The 18790-nt window shown below is 41.5% G+C and overlaps 1 protein-coding gene across 1 annotated transcript in view; it reads right to left on the reverse strand.

Moving 5' to 3' along the window:
- The window catches only part of LOC128696597 (glucose dehydrogenase [FAD, quinone]-like), a 174605-nt gene that overhangs the window by 63413 nt on the left and 92402 nt on the right, over positions 1-18790 (reverse strand). The window contains exons 7-8 of the mRNA XM_070094643.1: positions 12547-12668; positions 2074-2130 (exon numbers count right to left, since the gene is read on the reverse strand). Coding sequence (XP_069950744.1) covers positions 2074-2130; positions 12547-12668 — 179 coding nt within the window. The remainder of the gene's footprint in view (positions 1-2073; positions 2131-12546; positions 12669-18790) is intronic.

Here is an 18790-nt window from a genome sequence, read left to right on the forward strand (position 1 = left end):
TCAAGTGTTTACGTTGAAGCATATATGTGAGCAGTATTTCGATAAAGGTAGGGAAGTTTTTATTGCATTTATGGATTTAGAAAAGGCATATGATAGAGTGGATAGGGAAGCAATGTGGCAGATGTTGCAAGTATATGGAATAGGTGGTAAGTTACTAAATGCTGTAAAGAGTTTTTATGAGGATAGTGAGGCTCAGGTTAGGGTGTGTAGAAGAGAGAAAGACTACTTCCCCGTAAAAGTTGGTCTTAGACAGGGATGTGTAATGCCACCATGGTTGTTTAATATATTTATAGATGGGGTTGTAAAAGAAGTAAATGCTAGGGTGTTCGGGAGAGGGGTGGGATTAAATTATGGGGAATTAAATACAAAATGGGAGTAGGCACAGTTACTTTTTGCTGATGATACTGTGCTTATGAGAGATTCTAAAGAAAAATTGCAAAGGTTAGTGGACGAATTTGGGAGTGTGTGTAAAGGTAGAAAGTTGAAAGTGAACATAGAAAAGAGTAAGGTGATAAGAGTATCAAATGATTTAGATAAAGAAAAATTGGATATCAAATTGGGGAGGAGGAGTATGGAAGAAGTGAATGTTTTCAGATATTTGGCAGTTGACGTGTCAGCGGATGGATTTATGAAGGATGAGGTTAATCATAGAATTGATGAAGGAAAAAAGGTGAGTGGTGCATTGGGGTATATGTGGAGGCAAAAAATATTATCTATTGAGGTATAGAAGGGAATGTATGAAAGTATAGTAGTACCAACACTCTTATTTGGGAGTAAAGCTTGGGTTGTAAATGCTGCAGCGAGGAGGCGTTTGGAGGCAGTGGAGATGTCCTGTCTAAGGGCAATGTACGGTGTAAATATTATGCAGAAAATTCGGAGTGTGGAAATTAGGAGAAAGTGTGGAGTTAATAAAAGTATTAGTCAGAGGACTGAAGAGGGTTTGTTGAGGTGGTTTGGTCGTTAGAGAGAATGGATCAAAGTAGAATGACATGGAGAGCGTGTAAATCTGTAGGGGAAGGAAGGCGGGGTAGGGGTCGTCCTCGAAAAGGTTGGAGGGAGGGGGTAAAGGAGGTGTTGTGGGCGAGGGGTTTGGACTTCCAGCAAGCGTGCGTGAGCGGGTTAGATAGAAGTGAATGGAGACAAATGGTATTTGGAACCTGACGAGCTGTTGGAGTGTGACCAGGGTAATATTTAGTAAAGGGATTCAGGGAAACCGGTTATTTTATATAATCGGACTTGAGTCCTGGAAATGGGAAGTACATTACCTGCACTCTAAAGGAGGGGTTTGAGGTATTGGCAGTTTGGAGGGATATACTGTGTATTTTTATACGTATATACTTCTAAACTGTTATATACTGGGCACCTCTGCAAAAACAGTGATTATGTGTGAGTGAGGTGAAAGTGTTGAATGATGATGAAAGCATTTTTTGGGGGGATTTGCTTTCTTTTTGGATCACCCTGCCTCGGTGGGAGACGGCCGACTTGTTGAATATATATATATATATATATATATATATATATATATATATATATATATATATATATATATATATATATATATATATATATATATATATATATATATATATATATATATATATATATATATTACATAATATTGTACAAAAGATTTAAGAGATACATATAAATATACGAGTTGTAAAGATATTCATATATATGCGACCAGTTCAAATGAACCTTTGAAAGATTTATTACAGAAAGTATACTGACCCACACCAGCTACCAGAACACTGTAGCGTAGTCTCGAGACCCATTTTGAACCTATGTAACCTTTGACTTTAGTCCGCATGATGGTCACAGGGCGCCTAGTAAAGCAATAGCTCGACCTACCCTTCTCTCTTCGACTATTCTATGATTCATCTTGTGTTTATATGTCTATTTTTCCAATATATCTGGTGTAGTCCCAAATATCTAAAAACATCCACATCCTCTTGATCAAATTAAGACGAGGTGGTAAAAACAGCTATTTTTAGCACAGTAATGAGTGAGGTGAGATTAATCTGTGATGGAAAGAGTAAGACTGTCGCTGGATTAACCACACGCCTCACTCACCTTTCCATGTTGCTCAAAGCGGATTCCAACTGCGCGCTTCTGATCGTTAAACACAACCTGGAATGGAATGGAAAAACTTTAAACTCAGCATAGAATTTAATGCAAGAGTGTTAAACACAATTTGGAAATAACTGCAAGAGCGCTTCACAAAATATAAGAGCGATAAACACAATCTGGAAATGAACATAAAAGCGTGTTTGTATAGGCATCACAAGATATGAAGAATTATTGGGATGGTGGGATTGCTGATAAAAGAAATCATCTCTCGTCACTCTCTCCACTAGACCACCATCCTTCAAGGATGGTGGTCCAGTGGAGAGAGATGGTCGACCACCATCCTTCAAGGATGGTGGTCCAGATTTCAGAGACACTGCTTTCAGAGACCACAAGGTTGTCAACAATTCTTTGGCTGGTCTGATTCCTGACAAAACTAAACCTCTCTTTTTTGGTGCATCACTTTGTGCCCTTAAAAAGAAGGATGGAGGAATTAGGTCAGTTGCAGTGGGCAACACTTCTCCCTGCCTGGTTTCCGAAGTTGCTCTCCGAAGTATTCGTGCAGAGGCAGCCATATTACTTAAACCAAACCAGCTTGGCTATGGGGTTTCTCAAGGAAGTGAAGCAGCGGTCCATGTAGCAAGGGTGTATATTAACAACTTGCCTTTAATTTTCTGAAAAGAGACGTGGTATTAACTGTTGTACAAGAACATTTCCCTGGTCTCTTCCATTTTGTTTCAGCTGGATTTAGCAAGGAATCAACGCTCCTGTTTGGAGATCATGGAATTACATCATCATAGGGTATCCAGCAAGGATTTCCTCTCGCACCATTTCTCTTCTGTATAGCAGTTAGGGAAATCACAGTCAGACTGACCAGTGAGCTAAACATCTGGTTCCTGGATGATGACACACTAGCAGGTACAAAGGAGTCCTTTCTAGATAATCTTACACAGGTGATGACACGGGGACAGGAAATGGGTCTCATCCTGAATCCATCCAAATGTGAAATTATCTCAGTCAAATCATCTCAGTCAGTCAACAAGTGATAGACGCAGCGAGATCCAAACTACCAGGAGCATCAGTCATTGCCCCCACAAATAGCGTCTTGCTAGGAGCACCTCTGGGAAGTGATGCAAGTGACACAATTCCCATGAGGAAACTGGAAGAGTTGAGGAGAATGGAACAACGAATAGGCTGTCTTGATACGCTTAATACCTTGTACCTTCTCACAAAGTGCTTGAGTCTGCCCAGGTTAACATATTTCCTAAGATATGCACCTTCATATCATAATCTTATAATGCACGAATATGACAGTATCCTGAGGCAGATTTTTACGAAAGTACTTAACCTTACTCTAGAAGACAGGCAGTGGAACCAAACTGCACTTCAGTCAGACTAGGAGGCATTGGTGTCCGCAAGTCATCACAGATTGCGTTACCTGCTTTTCTGTCTTCATTCACTGCATCCAGTGAACTTATAGCAGTGATTGTCCCTGACATCTCAGGGACAAGACTGGTGTCCATGACCAAAAGTTTGTTGACGAAGCCAGGATCTGGGATAATCTATCGGGCTCTGAAACTAGACCTGCTCCCCCCAACAACTACAAATAGTCGCACTGGGATGGCCCAATAGTGTGTCAGGGAAGGATAGAGCCCAACTCCAGGCAGTGAGAGCTCCTCATGCAGGGGACTTTCTGTTGGCTGTTCCCAACTCCAGCCTTGGCACAAGCCTCGACCCACAGACCATCCTAATTGGTGTTGCCCTACGACTTCCCGCCCCTATTCTCGCCTAACACAGGTGTATTTGGGGCAATGAAACAGCAGACCGATTCGGGCACCATGGTCTTGTGTGTTGCAAATCCGAGGGAAAGATTGCAAGGCATGAATATGTTAATAACATTATCAAGAGAGCTTCACAACAGCCGGATATCCAGCAATAAGGGAGTCACCCCAACTATGCAGATCTGATGGCAACCAAAAGCGTGGGACTATACATGGGCATCTATCTTGGCTGATACTTATCTTCAATATACCAGGGAGGAAGGAGGAGCAGCTGACAGCTTCAAGAAGTCCCAAAAGTTTATTAAATATGGCCCTATAGGCTCGGAATCCCATGGCTCAGTGTGAAAGAGTGCATCTAGGTTCCTTTAGGAGCTACGCAAAAGACTCATTAGGGTAACTAGTGAACCCAGCACAACTAGTTTTCTATTCCAGCGACTCAGTGCTGCTGTTCAGAGGGGTAATGCCTGCTGTATTTTGGGCACGCGCCCCAGCTCTGAGGAGCTGGATGAGATTTTCGCATTATAATCAGTGAAACAAGTAACAATATATACTAGACATGTATCTCTCACACCTCATGTACTAGACATGTATCTCTCACACCCCATGTACTGTATATGCCATCTTTATACCAATAATGTATCTCTTAAATCTTTTGTAATAAAATATACCAATTGGTAAATAAGAATGAAAAGATGGAGTGGTAGGGGAGGTGGAATATTCATATGGCCTCATGAAGAAATCCAAATATCCCACCGAGGCAGGATGATATAGAAAGAAAAATGAAAGATTCTCTTTGTAAACTTAGTAATGTATACTGGTCAAGAGGTTCGTAGCCCCTTGCTCCCCATATACATATATATATATATATATATATATATATATATATATATATATATATATATATATATATATATATATATATATATATATATATATATATATATATATATATATATATATGTCGTGCCGAATAGGCAGAATTTGCGATCTTGGCTTAAATAGCAACGCTCATCTTGCCATATAGGAGAAGCGAAAATTTGTGTATGCAATAATCTCACCAAAATCATTCTGAACCTAACGAAAAAATATATTTCACTGTGTTTGTTTAGTATTAAATTATTGTAAACAAATCTAAAATATATTTAGTTGGGTTAGGCTAAAATAAATTGCACTTGTTATAATAAGGTTAGGTAAGTTTAGAAAGGACTTAATTTTAAATGAGTTCTTGCTAACTGACCAGTTTTACATATTCGGCACGACATATATATATATATATATATATATATATATATATATATATATATATATATATATATATATATATATATATATATATATATATATATGCGCAACAGATCAAAGTAAACAAGTAAACAATTGATAAGACAATATGCAGAACAACCTCTGTGTAAAATATAGAATCTTTGTGCATGTGTGTGTGTGTGTGTGTGTGTATATATATGTGTGTGTGTGTGTGTGTGTGTGTGTGTGTGTGTGTGTGTGTGTGTGTGTGTGTGTGTACTCACCTAATTGTACTCACCTAATTGTGGTTGCAGGGGTCGAGACTCAGCTCCTGGCCCCGCCTCTTCACTGATCACTACTGGATCCTCTCTCTCTCTGCTTCCTGAGCTTTGTCATACCTCTTCTTAAACCTATGTATGGTTCCTGCCTCAACTACTTCACTTGCTAGGCTATTCAACTTGCTGACAACTCTATGACTGAAGAAATACTTCCTAACGTCCCTGTGACTCGTCTGAGTCTTCAGCTTCCAGATGTGACCCCTTGTCCCTGTGTCCCCTCTCTGGAACATCCTATCTCTGTCCACCTTGTCTATTCCCCGCAGTATCTTGTATGTCGTTATCATGTCTCCCCTGACCCTTCTGTCCTCCAGTGTCGTCAGTCCGATTTCCCTTAACCTTTCCTCGTACGACATTCCCTTGAGCTCTGGGACTAGCCTTGTTGCAAACCTTTGTACTTTCTCTAACTTCTTGACGTGCTTGACCAGGTGTGGGTTCCAGACTGGTGCTGCATACTCCAGTATGGGCCTAACATACACAGTGTACAGTGTCTTGAACGATTCCTTATTAAGGTATCGGAACGCTATTCTCAGGTTTGCCAGGCGCCCGTATGCTGCAGCGGTTATTTGGTTGATGTGTGCCTCCGGTGATGTGCTCGGTGTTATGGTCACCCCAAGGTCCTTCTCCCTGAGTGAGGTCTGTAGTCTTTGTCCACCTAGCCTATACTCTGTCTGCGGTCTTCTTTGCCCCTCCCCAATCTTCATGACTTTGCATTTGGCTGGATTGAATTCGAGAAGCCAGTTACTGGACCACATGTCCAGCCTCTCCTGGTCTCTTTGCAGTCCTGCCTCATCCTCGTCCGATTTAATTCTTCTCATCAACTTCACGTCATCTGCGAACAGGGACACTTCAGAGTCTATTCCTTCCATCATGTCGTTCACATATATCAAAAATAGCACTGGTCCTAGAACTGACCCCTGTGGGACCCCGCTCGTAACAGGCGCCCACTGTGATACCTCTTCACGTACCATGACTCGTTGCTGCCTCCCTGTCAGGTATTCCCTTATCCATTGCAGTGCCCTTCCTTTTACGTGTGCCTGATCCTCCAGCTTCTGCACTAATCTCTTGTGGGGAACTGCGTCAAAGGCCTTCCTGCAGTCTAGGAAAACGCAATCTACCCACCCCTCTCTCTCGTGTGTGTGCGTGTGTATGTGTGTGTGTGTGTGTGTGTGTGTGTGTGTGTGTGTGTGTGTGTGTGTGTGTGTGTATATGTGTGTGTGTGTGTGCATGTGTGTGTGTGTGTATATGTGTGTGTGTGTGTGTGTGTGTGTGTGTGTGTGTGTGTGTGTGTATGTGTGTGTGTGTGTGTGTGTGTGTATATGTGTGTGTGTGTGTATGTGTGTGTGTGTGTGTGTGTGTGTGTGTGTGTGTGTGTGTGTGTGTGTGTGTGTACTCACTTAGTTGTACTCACCTAGTTGAGGTTGCGGGGGTCGAGTCCGAGCTCCTGGCCCCGCCTCTTCACTGATCGCTACTAGGTCACTCTCCCTGAACCGTGAGCTTTATCATACCTCTGCTTAAAGCTATGTATGGATCCTGCCTCCACTACATCGCTTCCCAAACTATTCCACTTCCTGACTACTCTGTGACTGAAGAAATACTTCCTAACATCCCTGTAATTCATCTGTGTCTTCAGCTTCCAACTGTGTCCCCTTGTTGCTGTGTCCAGTCTCTGGAATATCCTGTCTTTGTCCACCTTGTCATTTCCTCTCAGTATTTTGTAAGTCGTTATCATGTCCCTCCTATCTCTCCTGTCCTCCTTGTAGGACATACTACTTAGCTATGGGACTAGTCTTGTTACAAACCTTTACACTTTCTCTAGTTTCTTTACGTGCTTGGCTAGGTGTGGGTTCCAAACTGGTGCCGCATACTCCAATATGGGCCTAACGTACACGGTGTACAGGGTCCTGAACGATTCCTTATTAAGATGTCGGAATGCTGTTCTGAGGTTTGCTAGGCGCCCATAAGCTGCAGCAGTCATTTGGTTGATATGCGCTTCAGGAGATGTGCCTGGTGTTATACTCACCCCAAGATCTTTTTCCTTGAGTGAGGTTTGTAGTCTTTGGCCCCCTAGACTGTACTCCGTCTGCGGTCTTCTTAGCCCTTTTCCAATCTTCATGACTTTGCACTTGGTGGGGTTGAATTCCAGGAGCCAGTTGCTGCGCCAGGTCTGCGGCCTGTCCAGATCCCTTTGTAGTTCTGCCTGTGTGTGTGTGTGTGTATGTGTGTGTGTGTGTGTGTGTGTGTGTGTGTGTGTGTGTGTGTGTGTGTGTGTGTGTGTGTGTGTGTGTGTGCATGTGTGTGTGTATGTGTTTATGTGTGTGTGTGTGTGTATGTGTGTGTGTATGTGTGTGTGTATGTGTGTGTGTGTGTGTGTATGTGTACTCACCTATATGTACTCACCTATATGTGGTTGCAGGGGTCGAGTCATAGTTCCTAGCCCCGCCTCTTCACTGGTCGATACTAATTCACTCTCTCCCTGCTCCATGATATTTGTCATACCTCTTCTTAAAGCTATTTATGGAACTTGCTTCCACTACTTCCCTCTCCAGATTATTCCAGTTCCTGACAACTCTAAGACTAAAGAAATACTTCCTAACATCCCTATGACTCATCTGGGTTTTCAGTTTCCAATTGTGTCCCCTTGTTTCTGTATCCCATCTCTGAAACATTCGATCCTTGTCCACGTTCTCAATGCCTCTTAGTATTTTATACGTTGTTATCATGTCCCCTCTATCCCTCCTATCCTCTAGTGTCATCAGGTTGAGTTCCTTTAACCTCTCCTCAGTTCCGGGACTAATCGTGTTGCAAATTTTTGCACTTTCTCCAATTTCGTGACGTGTTTGACAAGGTGAGGGTTCCATACTGGCGCTGCATATTCCAGTATAGGCCTTACGTACACTGTGTACAATGTGGTGAATGACTCCTTACTCAGATGTCTAAGCGCCAATCTCAGGTTTGCCATTCTCCCATATGCTGCAGCAGTTATTTGATTGATGTGTGCCTCCGAGGACATGTTCGTTATAATGCTTACCCCAAGATCCTTTTCTTTAACTGACGTTTGCAGCTGTTGGTTTCCTAACCTGTACTCCGTCTGTGGTCTTCTGTGTCCTTCCCCAATCTTCATGACCTTACACTTACTGGGGTTAAACTCCAGGAGCCAATTGTCGGACCATACTTGTAGTTTGTCCAGATCCCCTTGTATTCTTAACTGATCCTCGCCCACTTGTATTCTCCTCATCAGTTTCGCATCATCAGCGAACAGTGACACTTCTGAATTTATTCCTTCCACCATGTCATTCACGTGTACAAGAAACAGCACCGGGCCTAGGACTGAACCTTGTGGAACCCCACTCGACACATTCGCCCACTCCGACACTTCATCACGTACCAACACACGTTGTTTCCTTCCTGTCAGGTATTCTCTGATCCATTGCAGTACTTTCCCCGTTATTCCTGCCTGCTCCTCTAATTTTTGCACCAGTCTCTTGTGTGGTACTGTGTCAAAAGCCTTCTTGCAATCTAAAAAGATGCAATCTACCCATTCCTCTCTCTCCTGTCTTACTTCTGTTACCTTATCGTAGAACTCAAGTAAATTTGTGACACAGGATTTCCCATCTCTGAAGCCGTGCTGACTGTCATGTATGAGCCCAATCTTTTCAATGCGTTCCACTACTTTTCTCGTGATAATCTTTTCCATGACTTTACATGCTATACAAGTCAATGACACTGGTCTGTAGTTTAATGCTGCCTGTCTGTCCCCTTTCTTAAAAATTGGAACTACATGTGCTGTCTTCCACGCCTCAGGTAACTGCCCTGTTTCGATAGATTTACTGAAGATTGCTACTAATGGCACACACAGTTCCTCTGTTCCCTCTCTCAGTATCCATGGAGATAAGTTATCTGGGCCCACCGCCTTTGAGATATCGAGTTCGTCTAGCAGTTTCTTCACCTCTACCTTGGTTATGTGTATTGTGTCCAGCGCCTGCTGGTGCACCCTACCTCCACAGTTTGCTGGAAGCATTCCTGACTCTATTGTGAATACTTCTCTAAATCTTTTGTTTAGTTCATCACATACTTCTTGGTCACTCTTCGTGAGCTCCCCTCCTTCTTTCCTCAGCCTGATTACCTGGTCCTTGACTCTTGTTTTTCTCCTAATGTGATTGTATAACAACTTTGGTTCAGATTTGGCTTTTGATGCTATGTCGTTCTCGTATTGCCTCTGGGCCTCTCTCCTTATACTTGCATATTCGTTTCTGGTTCTTCTGCTCAGCTCCTTGTTTTCTTGAGTCCTTTGCCTTCTATACCTTTTCCATGCTCTAGCACACTTGGCTTTGGCCTCTTTACACCTCCAATTAAACCATGGGCTCACTCTGGTCTTACCATTTTTTCTGTTTCCCTTTGGTATGAACCTTTCCTCTGCCTCCCTGCACTTAGTGGTCACTATTTCCATCATTTCATTTACTGTCTTTCTATCTAGTTCTCTTTCCCACTGCACTTCATGCAGGAATCTTCTCATTCCTATGTAGTCCCCTTTTTTGAAGTTTGGTTTCTCTCTTTGTTCTCGTGCTGCTGCATTCTCCACTGTTAACTCGACAAGATATTCAAAACTCAGGACATCATGATCACTAGCGCCATGGGGTCTTTCATGGGTGATATCCCTTATGTCTGAACTATTCAAGGTGAATATGAGATCCAGCCTTGCTGCAACATCCTCTCCTCTCTCTCTGGTTGTATCCCTTACATGTTGATGCATGAAGTTCTCCAATACAGTCTCCAACATCTTAGCCCTCCATGTTTCTGGTCCCCCATGTGGCTCTAGGTTTTCCCAGTCAATCTCTTTATGATTGAAATCCCCCATTATAAGCAATTTTGTCCTACCCATATGAGCCCTCCTGGCCACCTCAGCTAGTGTATCCACCATTGCCCTATTGCGCACATCATACTCTTCTCTTGTTCTCCTGCTGTTAAGTGGTGGGTTATACATCACTGCTATCATCACCTTTGGACCACCAGTCTGAAGTGTTCCTACAATGAAGCAGTCTGTTTCCCTTATTTTCATTCCTCCCATCTCAAAACTCCACTGGTTTTTTTATGAGCAATGCTACTCCTCCCCCTCCTCTGTTTTCTCTCTCTTTCCTCATAATCTGATATCCAGGTGGAAAAATTGCATCTGTTATCATCCCTGTAAGTTTTGTCTCTGTTAGTGCTATGATATCAGGTGATGCATCAATGATGCGTTCTTGCCATTCTTCACTCTTATTTGTTATTCCATCTGCATTGGTGTACCATACCTTTAGCTTCCTTCCCATTACTATATTTTGGGAGATGGAAGAGGAAAGTGCAGGCTGGGAGGGTGGGAGGTAAGGCACAATATTATGGGAGGCTGCCGTGATTGTGGAATTAGTGCTTAGGGGGATGGTGGCTATGGAGTGAGGTTCGTTTCTGTTTACTGTGTTTGGTTGATATGTGGTGACGGGTTGAGAGGTTTCTGTAAGCATTTGTGTTTGATGTTCCCCCAAAGTTTTCCTGTCTGTCGTTGCCTGTTGTATCTCTCTTTCCTTCCACTGGTTCTGTCTTGCTCTCACTTTCAGTTGTTCCCTTTCCTTTCGTGTTCTGTCTCGATTGAGGAACACTTTTTGATAATCTGGAGAGTCCTTTAACAGTGGTTTCTGTTGTGGAATCCTGTTCCTTACCACATCTGTCTTGAATGTTAATCTGATTGGTGGATTTTTTTCCCTCGAATACCCCTCAAGTTTGTGAAAATTTTCTAGCTGAGACATGTCCCTCTCTCCTGTTATTGCAATGATGTTCTTAATCTCTGTTTTCTCCCAATGCTTTCTTTCATCATAGATCTGCCCTTCAGCCTCCTGAAGCCCATGAATAATTATTGACCTCCCCCTCTCCTCTTCCCATTTCTTTTCCCTCTGTATCTCTGGATCTGATTTAAGCATCTCCTTTGCTGTTTCCCTAATCATCTCCCAGACACCATGATGGCCTGAAATTACTGCAGCAAAAGACTGCTTAAATCCATCCCCTCCTTCAGTCCCCTCACTGTCTGCTGATGTTCCCATTTCAGCCATCTTGCTCCTTTCGGACCTCATCTTTAGATCCTTCTTCAGCACATCCATTTCTTCCTCCAATCTCTGTATCTTTGCCTCAGTTACTACAGCTCGTGATTCCCACTTCTTGCTCTCTGCAGATATTTGCTCTAACATGTTATTGCAAAGCTCGTTTAACCTTTTCTCCCATTGTTGTTCCATTTTGTTCTCGAGCCGTTCTACCCATTCTTCCTTTTCCGACCAGCCACCATCGGTTCCCTTGCCTTTACGTCCTCCCTTTTGAGACCCCATTTTGTTTTTATCCTGTTGGGATGTTCTACTGCTTCAGCTTATCGTAAAATTGTGTGTGTGGTGGGTGGATTTATAAGCTAATGTGTTTTGTTAGGTTAGGTTTGTGTGTGTGTGTGTGTGTGTGTGTGTGTGTGTGTGTGTGTGTGTGTGTGTGTGTGTGTGTGTGTGTGTGTGTGTGTGTGTGTGTGTGTGTGTGCGTATGTGTGTGTGTGTGTGTGTGTGTGTGTGTGTGTGTGTTTGTGTGTGTATGTGTGTGTGTGTGTGTGTGTGTGTGTGTGTGTGTGTGTGTGTGTGTGTGTGTGTGTGTGTGTGTGTGTGTGTGTTAGTATTTTAATCTGAAATTTTTGAGGCAAGTTTAAATTTACGGTTCCTCAGCTTAACGTAAGCTACCAAGTGGCTTACGAAATGCACATACATGCTGCTGGCTTTGTATTTTATAATATTTTATTACATGGAAAACTACATTTTTATACTGCACAAAGAAATAAAATTGGTTTGTTTATTTGTAAGTGTTAAAACAAATTAGATGGACACTCTCCTCATCCGCTGGGTCTATGGTAGCAACTCTGTATGATAACACAGCTTGGTGAATTGGTCATTGAGCCTTGTCTGAAGGTCTAGTCCGCAGAATCTACATTAGCAATATTCCAGGGCGATGTAAGAAATACAGTGCTAAGCAAATCTCTAGTAAAGACGATATATTGCTCCGGGCAGCTTTATCAAGACTTTCAGAATTATATTATATATTTATGTGTGTAGTATACATGGTACCTGGGTAACGTGGGCGTTCATAGCGACGTGAAGGTTAGGACGAGCAGCTGCGGGCCTAATGTATGCCTCGGCCGTGGAGCCTCTGCGACCGTCACGCTGCGTCAGGTCCGGAATGGAGAAGCCTGGCGGGAAGACAAGCCAATTACGGAGCGAGTTATCAACTTTATGCAACCTTCATGAACCGGTATCTGGTCATAGCTACGTAAAACTTTTTTCGCTATTTCAGAATGTCCTACAGCTGTGCAAGTGAGGCGTGCAGGAGTGAAGGTCAACTGCTTCCATAATTTTTGATCATAATCTGTCGTCATGCTTTGGCTATATAATTAGCAGCTCTCAGGTTTGTCTAAGTCCCGCTTCCTCTGTTTCCTGGTCGAGTCTAACTCAGTTATTAGATCTTTCTAGTTCAGTTTTCAATTCTTTCTGGTTTAGTTTTCAGGTTTTTCTAGTTCGGTTTTCAATCCTTTCTAGTTCAGTTTTCAGGTCTTTCTAGTTCACTTTTCAGGTCTTTCTAGTTATGTTTTCAGGTCTTTCTAGTCCAGTTTACAGGTCTTTCTAATTCAGTTTTCAAGTCTTTCTAGTTAAGTTTTCAGGTCTTTCTAGTTCAGTTTTCAGGTCTTTCTAGTTCAGTTTTCAGGTCTTTCTAGTTATGTTTTCAGGTCTTTCTAGTCCAGTTTTCAGGTCTTTCTAGCCAAGTTTTCAGGTCTATCTAGATATGTTTTTAGGTCTTTCTGGTCCAGTTTTCAGGTCTTTCTAGTCCAGTTTTCAGGTCTTTCTAGTTCAGTTTTCAGGTCTTTCTAGTTATGTTTTCAGGTCTTTCTAGTTCAGTTTTCAGTCTTTCTAGTCCAGTTTTCAGGTCTTTTTACTTATGTTTTTAGGTCTTTCTAGTCCAGTTTTCAGGTCTTTCTAGACCAGTTTTCAGGTCTTTCTAGTTCAGCTTGCAGGTCTTTCTAGTTCAGTTTTCAGGTCTTTCTAGTTCAGTTTTCAGGTCTTTCTGGCTCAATTTTTCAGATCTTTCTAGTTATGTTTTCAGGTCTTTCTAGTTCAGTTTTCAGGTCTTAATAGTTCAGTTTTTCAGGTCTTTCTAGTTCAGTTTTCAGGTCTTTCTAGTTATGTTTTCAGGTCTTTCTAGTTCAGTTTTCAGGTCTTTCTGGTTTAGTTTTCAGGATTTTCTAGTTCGGTTTTCAATCCTTTCTAGTACAGTTTTCAGGTCTTTCTAGTTCACTTTTCAGGTCTTTCTAGTTATGTTTTCAGGTCTTTCTAGTCCAGTTTACAGGTCTTTCTAATTCAGTTTTCAGGTCTTTCAAGTTCAGTTTTCAGGTCTTTCTAGTTCAGTTTTCAGGTCTTTCTAGTTATGTTTTCAGGTCTTTCTAGTCCAGTTTTCAGGTCTTTCTAGTCCAGTTTTCAGGTCTTTTTAGTTATGTTTTTAGGTCTTTCTAGTCCAGTTTTCAGGTCTTTCTAGTTCAGTTTTCAGGTCTTTCTAGTTCAGCTTTCAGGTCTTTCTAGTTCAGTTTTCAGGTATTTCTAGTTTAGTTTTCAGGTCTTTCTAGTTCAATTTTCAGGTCTTTCTAGTTATGTTTTCAGGTCTTTCTAGTTCAGTTTTCAGTCTTTCTAGTCCATTTTCAGGTCTTTTTAGTTATGTTTTTAGGTCTTTCTAGTCCAGTTTTCAGGTCTTTCTAGTTCAGTTTTCAGGTCTTTCTAGTTCAGCTTTCAGGTCTTTCTAGTTCAGTTTTCAGGTATTTCTAGTTTAGTTTTCAGGTCTTTCTAGTTCAATTTTCAGATCTATCTAGTTATGTTTTTAGGACTTTCTGGTCCAGTTTTCAGGTTTTCCTAGTCCAGTTTTCAGGTCTTTCTAGTTCAGTTTTCAGGTCTTTCTAGTTATGTTTTCAGGTCTTTCTAGTTCAGTTTTCAGTCTTTCTAGTCCAGTTTTCAGGTCTTTTTAGTTATGTTTTTAGGTCTTTCTAGTCCAGTTTTCAGGTCTTTCTAGTTCAGTTTTCAGGTCTTTCTAGTTCAGCTTTCAGGTCTTTCTAGTTCAGTTTTCAGGTATTTCTAGTTTAGTTTTCAGGTCTTTCTAGTTCAATTTTCAGATCTTTCTAGTTATGTTTTCAGGTCTTTCTAGTTCAGTTTTCAGGTCTTAATAGTTCAGTTTTTCAGGTCTTTCTAGTTCAGTTTTCAGGTCTTTCTAGTTATGTTTTCAGGTCTTTCTAGTTCAGTTTTCAGGTCTTTCTAGTTATGTTTTCAGGTCTTTCTAGTCCAGTTTTCAGGTCTTAATAGTTCAGTTTTTCAGGTCTTTCTAGTTCAATTTTCAGGTCTTTCTAGTTCAGTTTTCAGGTATTTCTAGTTAGGTTTTCAGGTCTTTCTAGCTCAGTTTTCAGGTCTTTCTGGTTTAGTTTTCAGGATTTTCTAGTTCGGTTTTCAATCCTTTCTAGTTCAGTTTTCAAGTCTTTCTAGTTCATTTTTCAGGTCTTTCTAGTTATGTTTTCAGGTCTTTTTAGTCCACTTTACAGGTCTTTCTAATTCAGTTTTCAGGTCTTTCTAGTTCAGTTTTCAGGTCTTTCTAGTTCAGTTTTCAGGTCTTTCTAGTTATGTTTTCAGGTTTTTCTAGTCCAATTTTCAGGCCTTTCTAGTTCAGTTTTCAGGCCTTTCTAGTTCAGTTTTCAGGTCTTTCTAGTCCAGTTTCAAGGTCTGTCTTGCCCAGTTTCCAAATTTCTCTAGCTCAGTTTACAGGTTTGTCTTGCTCACATTTAGATCTGTCTCTCTCATTTTTAAGGTTATGTCTGTCTCATTTTCCTCGTCCCTCCAGTTCACTTTTTATGTATGTCTATCTGAATTTCAAGATCTCTGGGTTCATTCTTTTACGCTCAGTTATTATGTCTTTTTATCTCAGTTTTCAAGCATCCACGTCTTTTTAATGTTGTTTACATGTCTATATCGCTTTGTAAAAACAACTGTCTAGTACAGTTTTGTTGTCTGTCTACTAACCTTTTTTTTTTTTTCTTGTTTAAGCTTAACAACTACGTCGGTCAAAGACTGTTTCTGTTGTGTTCAGCTTCCTCCTCTGTTTGACTAAGTTTCCACGTCCGTTTAGTTGAGTATATATATGTCCTGCCGAATAAGCAAATATGTGTATGCAATAATTTCGTAAAAATCATTTGTAAACTTTTCTAAAATATATTTAGTGGGATTAGGTTAAATTAAATTAGGCTTGTTATAATAATGTTAGATAAGTTTTCTTAGGTTCTTTTGGTACAAAATTATTCATTTTTACATTAACATGAATCAAAAAATGTATCTTTAAATGAATAATAATTTTTTTAGAAAGAACTGAATTTTAAATGAGTTCTTGCTAATTGACCAATTTTACCTATTCGGCACGACATGTGTATATATAGTAGTCTCTGAGATGTTATTTATGTTATTCTATTCCCCATTTTGTTGTCAATGTATTTTTTCTATAAATAAAGTTCTCATAGAATATAGTATTTAGGGGGGTGGTAGGAGAAGACAATATATATATATATATATATATATATATATATATATATATATATATATATATATATATATATATATATATATATGCAATAAGATCACAGTAAACAGGTGATTTCAAAATATGCAAAACAACCACTCTGAAAGAATAGAGAAATTCCAAGCGCTTTCGTGACTACTCACATTATCAAGGAACTATGAAAGTGAAGCATCCAAGGAAGCTATATAAGGGGTCCGGCCAGCACCTCACTATCAGATCCCACAACGGTTAAACAAGTTGGCTCGCCGCGCGTCACGTGTTTAACCGTTGTGGGATCTGATAGTGAGGTGCTGGCCGGACCCCTTATATAGCTTCCTTTTACCTGGAGTGAGTTCCGGGGGTCAACGCCCCCGCGGCCCGGTCTGTGACCAGGCCTCCTTAGGTCAGTGTCCCAGGATGCGACCCACACCAGTCGACTAACACCCAGGTACCCATTTTACTGATGGGGAACATAGACAACAGGTGGAAAGAAACACGTCCAATGTTTCTACTCTGGCTGGGAATCGAACCCAGGCCCTCGCCGTGTGAAGCGAGAGCGTTAACCACCAGGCCACCAGAGTCCTTGGATGCTTCACTTTAATAGTTCCTTGATAATGTGAGTAGTCACGAAAGCGCTTGGAATTTCTCTATCCTTTCAGAGTGGTTGTTTTGCATATATATATATATATATATATATATATATATATATATATATATATATATATATATATATATATATATATATATACAGGTGATTTCAGAATATGCAAAACAACCACTCTGAAAGGATAGTGAAATTCCAAGTACTTTCGTGTCTTCTCACATTATCAAGGAACTATAAAAGTAAAACATCAAAGGAAGGTACACCACACCTCACCACCTCAACATCACATCCCACAACAAAGCAACACCTGACGCGCGACGACACCCGACTCATAAGAAATGAGGAACACTGCAGCAGGCCCGCTCATCACAGGCGCCCACTCTGACACCTCGTCACGTACCATGACCCGTTGTTGCCTCCGCACCTCTTTCTTTTGGCTTACTTCTGTCACCTCGTCACAAAGCTCCAGTAGGTTTGTGGCACAGGATTTTCCTTCCCTGAAACCATGCTGGTTGTCGATTATACACTTGTTTCTTTCCAGGTGCTCCACCACTCTCCTCCTGACGATCTTCTCCATGGCTTTGCATACTATACACATTAGTGACACAGGTCTGTAGTATAATGTCTTTTGTCTGTCTTCTTTTTTAAAAATTGGGATTATATTTGCCATCTTCCATACCTCAGGGAGTTGCCCAGTTTCAATGGATGTGTTGAAGATCTTTGTTAATGGCACACACAGCATCTCTGCTCCTCAGTTATGTGTACCTCATCCAGTACTTGTTGGTGTACATCCCTGTTCTGATTTCCTGGAGTCCTACCGGTTTCCACTGTAAATACTTCTTTAAATCTCGTGTTGAGCTCCTCACATACATCTTGGTCGTTTCTTGTGAACTCCCCATCATCCTTCTTCAGTCTGATTATCAGGTCCTTGACTGTTGTTTTCCTCCTGTTGTGGCTATACAACAGCTTCGTGTCAGACTTAACTTTCGATGCTGTCATTTTCGTATTGCAGCTGAGCCTCCCATTTTATCTGTACATATTCGTTTCTGGCGCTTCTGCTGACCTCCTTATTTTCCTGGGTCATTTGTCTTCTTTACCTTCTCCATTCTCTAGTACACCTAGTTTTAGCCTCGCTACACCTTTGGGTGAACCAAGGACTTGTTCTGGTCTTCCCATTACATGTATTTCTGTTTCCCTTGGGAACAAACCTCTCCTCTGCCTCCTTGCATTTTGTTGTGTGTTTGTGTGTGTGTGTGTGCACGTGTATGTGTGTGTGTATGTGTGTGTGTGTGTGTGTGTGTGTGTGTGTGTGTGTGTGTGTGTGTGTGTGTGTGTGTGTGCGTGTGTGTGTGTGTGTGTCTGTATGTCTGTGCGTATATGTGTGTGTATGTGTTAGTTACCATTTTGTTACCATTTTGTCCTAGGCACATGTCGATTAGACACTAGGCCTGTTGTAGGTGTGTAGGTGTAGGTGTGTAGGTGTGTAGGTGTGTAGGTGTGTAGGTGTGTAGGTGTGTGTGTGTGTGTGTGTGTGTGTGTGTGTGTGTGTGTGTGTGTGTGTGTGTGTGTGTGTGTGTGTGTGTGTTAGTTACCATTTTGTCCTAGGCACATGTTGATTAGACACTAGGCCTGTTGTGTGTGTGTAGGTGTGTAGGTGTGTGTGTGTGTGTGTGTGTGTGTGTGTGTGTGTACTCATCTATTTGTGGTTGCAGGGGTCGAGTCATAGCTCCTGGCCCCGCCTCTTCGCTGATTGCTACTAGGTCCTCTCTCTCCCTGCTCCATGAGCTCTATCATACCTCGCCTTAAAACTATGTATGGTTCCCGCCTCCACTACTTCACTTTCTAGGCTATTCCACGGCTTGACTACTCTATGACTGAAGAAATACTTCCTAACATCCCTTTGATTCATCTGAGTCTTCAACTTCCAATTGTGACCTCTTGTGTCTGTGTCCCATCTCTGGAACTTCCCGTCTTTGTCCACCTCATCTATTCCACGCAGTATTTTACATGTCGTTATCATGTCTCCCCTGACCCTCCTGGCCTCCAGTGTCGTCAGGCCGATTTCCCTCAACGTTTCTTCGTAGGACAATCCCCGTAGCTTTGGGACTAGCCTTGTTGCAAACCTTTGCACT

This window comes from Cherax quadricarinatus, chromosome 47 (genome assembly GCF_038502225.1).
Source record: "Cherax quadricarinatus isolate ZL_2023a chromosome 47, ASM3850222v1, whole genome shotgun sequence".
NCBI classification, from domain to species: domain Eukaryota; kingdom Metazoa; phylum Arthropoda; class Malacostraca; order Decapoda; family Parastacidae; genus Cherax; species Cherax quadricarinatus.